The sequence below is a fragment of the Nansenia antarctica genome, assembly GCF_963989245.1.
Source record: "Nansenia antarctica genome assembly, chromosome: 8".
Taxonomy (NCBI): Eukaryota; Metazoa; Chordata; class Actinopteri; order Argentiniformes; family Microstomatidae; genus Nansenia; species Nansenia antarctica.
In genome coordinates, this window is record NC_137678.1 from 36,550,861 (window position 1) to 36,555,860 (window position 5,000).

At 49.4% G+C, this 5,000-nt stretch overlaps 1 protein-coding gene across 1 annotated transcript in view; it reads left to right on the forward strand.

The window, feature by feature from the left end:
• The window catches only part of trhde.1 (thyrotropin releasing hormone degrading enzyme, tandem duplicate 1), a gene marked incomplete at both ends in the record, with an annotated part of 186,691 nt that overhangs the window by 151,039 nt on the left and 30,652 nt on the right, over positions 1 to 5,000 (forward strand). Inside the window, 2 exons of the mRNA XM_080538307.1 lie at positions 1,719 to 1,807; positions 4,798 to 4,931. Of these exons, the coding sequence (XP_080394433.1) occupies positions 1,719 to 1,807; positions 4,798 to 4,931 (223 nt within the window). The remainder of the gene's footprint in view (positions 1 to 1,718; positions 1,808 to 4,797; positions 4,932 to 5,000) is intronic.

Sequence of the window (5,000 nt, forward strand, 5' to 3'; positions counted from 1 at the left end):
ACCTGAAAAAACACATCAGCTTCTCCTCAAAGCCGGCGAGTGTTTTTTGTCCTGAGCGTCTTGCCGTCTGTCCTGATTTCTCATCACGCTGAATGTGATTGGTTCGTGTCTGAGGAGAAGATGGAGAGATGAGTGCATGCGCTGGGGATTGAGCGACATGTCACATGACCCTTTAGAGAGAGAGAGCTAATAGACTGGCTGGCAGCCAGGCAGCCAGGCAGACAGGCATGCAAGTAGACAGGCAGACAGGCAGGCAGACAGGCAGGCAGACAGAAAGACAGGCAGGCAGACAGACAGACAGACAGACAGACAGACAGACAGAGAGGCAGGCAGACAGGCAGACAGACAGGCAGGCAGGCAGGCAGGGAGGAAGCGAGGGAGGCAGGCAGCGAGGCAGACAGGCAGGCAGGCAGGCAGGCAGGCAGGCAGACAGGCAGACAGGCAGGCAGACAGGCAGGGAGGGAGAGACAGACAGACAGACAGACAGGGAGAGAGACAGACAGGCAGACAGACAGACAGACAGACAGACAGGCAGACAGACAGACAGGCAGGCAGACAGGCAGGCAGACATACAGGCAGACAGGCATGCAAGCAGGGAGTGAGGGAGGCAGACAGGCAGACAGGCAGGCAGGCAGGCAGGCAGGCAGGCAGACAGACAGGGAGGAAGCGAGGGAGGCAGGCAGGCAGCGAGGCAGACAGGCAGGCAGGCAGACAGACAGACAGACAGACAGACAGGCAGGCAGGGGGGGAAAGAGGCAGACAGACAGGCAGGAAGACTGATGTCTTTGATAACTCTGAATAATAACATTGTTCTAACATTGTAACGAATGAATGAATCGTTTAATGACCACACGACCAAGGTCGGTGGAATTTGTTGTCGGTACAGATGGAAAAACTTAATGCAGCAGTGTCAAATACATCAAACATACACACTTTACACATGACTATCACAATGGACAGTGTACACACATAACCACAAGACAAAATGATTTACAACTATAAAGTGCAGTACATCTGGCAGGGTTAGTGCAGTGAGTCAGGTGTTGAGAGTCCTTATAGCAGAGGGGAAAAACTGTTTTTGAAACGGGATGTTTTGGTGGCCAGGGATCGGTAGCGCCGTCCAGAGGGCAACAGTTGAAACAGATGGTGAGCAGGGTGGGAGATGTCATAATGATTCAACTGATGGGAGAGGGGTGCCGATGATCTTAGATGATTTTTACTATTCGCTGTAGTTTTTCCCGGGATTTACTGTCCGAGCTGCCGTACCAAACTGTGATGGATGAGGTGAGTATGCTCTTAATGATGGCGGTGTAGAACTGAAGGAGGAGGTTTTGTTTCACTTTTAATTTTTTGAGCTGTCTGAGAAAGAACAGTCGTTGGTGGGCTTTTTTGGTGATGTAGTCTGTGTTGGTGTTCCATTTGAGTGAGTTACTGATGTGAGTGCCAAGAAATTTGAAAGAATCTGTTATAGTTCTGGGTTCTCCAAAGAACTGTTTACTACCTTTGTAACTCTCTCTCTCCCCCTCCCTCCCTCCATCTCTCTTTCTCTCTCTCCTCCATCTCTCTCTCTCTTTCCATCTCCCTCGCTCCATCTCTCTCCCTCTCCTCCATCTCCCTCTCGCTCTCCCTCCCTCCCTCCCTCTCTCCTTCCCTCTCTATCTCGCTCTCTCCCTCCCTCTCCCTCCCTCCCTCCTTCCCTCTATCTCTCTCTCCTCCAGTTTCCAGTGGCAGATCCCTCTATCTCTGGCCTTGGGTAACTCCAGTCTCATCTCCTCCCAGGCCATCATCTGGGTCTCCAACAAGTCAGGTAACCTTTATCTACTGAACCCTAGCCCTTTCCCTCCCTCCCCCACCCTCCCCTCTTTCTCACCATCTCTCTCTCTCTAACCATCTCTCTCTGTGTCTCTCTCTTTCTCACCATCATACTCTCTCTAACCATCTCTCTCTGTGTCTCTCTCTTTTCTCCCACCCTCCTCTCTCCCCCCCTCCCTCTCTCTCCCCATCTCCCCTCCTCTCCCCCCCAGCTCACACTAACTTCTCTCAGAATTAATTCCTGTCAGGCAGCACCATGATGCGGCCTGGGGGGTGGGGGCACACAAACACTCACACACACACACACACACACACACACACACACACACACACACACACACACACACACATTCACACTCACACACGCAGCAGTCTTAAGCCCTCAGCAGACCCATTAGTTATCCACTCTGCGGTGAAGTGTGCGGTTGACAACTCAGACACGTTCACACACACACACATACACACACACACACACACACACACACATCCCTTGTAAAGATCCACACACTCATGGGAGACAGCCCCCATCCAATGTGTTTTCCATAACACATTCAGCCAAAAATGTCTCCTGTGTATTCATGTTCTGGTGCTGTGGACTGGGGTTGGGCGGTTTTACGGTTATACCATGAACCACGGTTTCTGAAAATAGCAACGGTATGTATCAATGCCGTCATAAAACCGTCATAAATGTCTATGTATAATAAACTCCTTAAGAGTGTTTGTCCAGCACCACTGTCTGTGTGGTTGAAGATGCTATGAAAACCTGTAGTGATGTAGTGACCAGGTACATTGCCAATGAAATGGTCTCTTTCCCCACGGTGGGAAAAAAAGGTCATTTAAGAACACGATCCAAGCTCTCGACGCCCAGGACGAACTGCCTGGATGGAAATACTTCTCTAAAACAGCCGTTCCAGAGCTGTTCAATAAAGTTAGACAGGATGTGCAAGTGCTGCTGTCAGGGACCAGACAGCTATTCACTGACAACTGATATGTTGTGGTCAGTTAACATGACACCACACATGTCCTTGACTGTCCACACCGTTCCATCCGAGTAGAAACTTGAGTCTAAATGCCTCCTGACCACTCGTTTCCCTGAAAGCCATACAGCGGGGCAATCTTGCTGATGCGCTCAGAGATGCACTTCGGGATTGGCAACTCGATGAGAGTAAACTCTCTGTGGTAACCGCGGACAACGCTGCCGACATTGCTGCCGCAGTCAGGTCCCTTTGCATTGGCTGTGGCTTAATTGTTTGGGCCACAACCATGTGCACCTACTCTTAGCGCCGCCTCAGGGGTCAAATGACCATAGTCTTTATAATGGGAAGCCGCTACTTACACACAAAGACCACTCTTGTAAATTAGCCTGCTTCCTACACAGAAAACCCGCAAAATAGCTTTAAATGTAAGGATACTGGGTGGTAGAACGCACATATCTAGGAAAAGTCATGAAAGGCGGGTCCTGAAATTTGATCGAGTGCAAAGGTATACTTTATTTTTTTACTCACTTGGTCAAATGACCCCACCCATGGCTGTTCTAGCGTTAATTGTTTGGGCCTCAACCTTAACGTATCTGTTACGAACGCAGTGCAAGACCAAAGAAGGACGAAAGAGCTCTCCCTCCCTCGGACTCTGCCGTGAAATCAACGCCACCTTTTCGCACAGCTGGCACCGAAAGAGAGAACTGCACAAGAATCAGGTGGAATTGGGACTCCCAGAGCATAGAGTCTCTGTGGCTGTAAGCCTACAGTAAGCCTACAATAAGCCTACAGAAAGGAGCAACCTTTCACTTATGTAGCAGGACACTGATGTCCTGCAGGCTGTTCACAATGCACTTCAAACCACTCCGAACCAGACTTCACTGATGTTTTGTCTGGAGGAAATTGTGTGACCAGCTCCTCTCTCCTCCTCCCCATACTCCAGCTCTGCAAGGACGATGTGTTGGCTGTGTCAAACAAGGACGTCTAGTTAAATAAGTCCATAAAAGCTGGAATTCTTGCCAAGCTGGAGGCCAAATACGCACAAAGTTGATGCTCAAATGCACCTTCCTCGACCTCCGGTACCGTGGAGGATAAGAGAGTATTGCAGAGGGGAAGAAGAGGAGAGAGATGTGCAACCTGACCGCTAACTTTGGGCAGTCTCTTGCAAAAATACAGCTGAAGTGGCTGGAGTGGCAGGTCCCGCTGGACTCGGCACCATGGTGGCGTGAGCAGAATCAGAAATGACTGCCTGTTGTAGCGAGCCTGTTGTAACAAAGATCCCCTTCTCTGGTGGAAATCAAATGGAGCCAGCCGCTGTCCGCTGCCCATAGATTTGACATTTGACATTTCTTTTTTACCCGCTGTATTTGCACTCAAGCTTTATATTTGAAGCTTTATAGATGTTGTTCATGTTGTTAACATTTGCTATTCTGTTTCTGATGTTGTTCAGAGAATAAAACTGGAACATGTATCACATTGTTGTCGTTGTGCGAAAAATAATAATGACACAGTCATGATACCGTGAACCACGGTTAAACCGTAAACCAATTTGGGGGCGGTTTAACGGTTTAAAAAATGTGATACCGCCCAACACTAGTGTGGACTGGGATGTGTTCATGTTCTGGTGCTGTGGACTGGAGTGTGTATGGCCTCATTTGAGAGGGATGAACTACATAGAGACAACAATGGCGCAAACGCATTAGGAGAGAGAGAGAGAGAGATAGACACAGAGAGAGACAAAGAGAGAAAGAGATAGCGGGAGAGACTGAGATACAGATAGAGAGGGAGATGTATATCTATAGAGAGAGAGAGATACAGATGAGGGAGACATCCTCACCTGAATAGCTAGCAAATCTATTAGAGCTGATTATAGTCTGACCCCACTGGAAGGTCACCTGTGATGACGTCAACATGAGCTGTCATGACTGTCACTCAACTAAATGTGTGTGTGTGTGTGTGTGTGTGTGTGTGTGTGTGTGTGTGTGTGTGTGTGTGTGTGTGTGTGTAGAGACACACAAGGTGGGCCGGATGGACGAGGACACATGGTTGCTAGGCAACATCAATCAGACGGGGTACTTCCGGGTGAACTACGACCTCCACAACTGGAGACTCCTGATCCAACAGCTGATGACCAACCCTGAGGTACTCCTCCTCTTCCTCATCCTCCTCCTTCTCCCCCTCTTCCTCCTCCCTCTCTTCTTCCTCATCCTC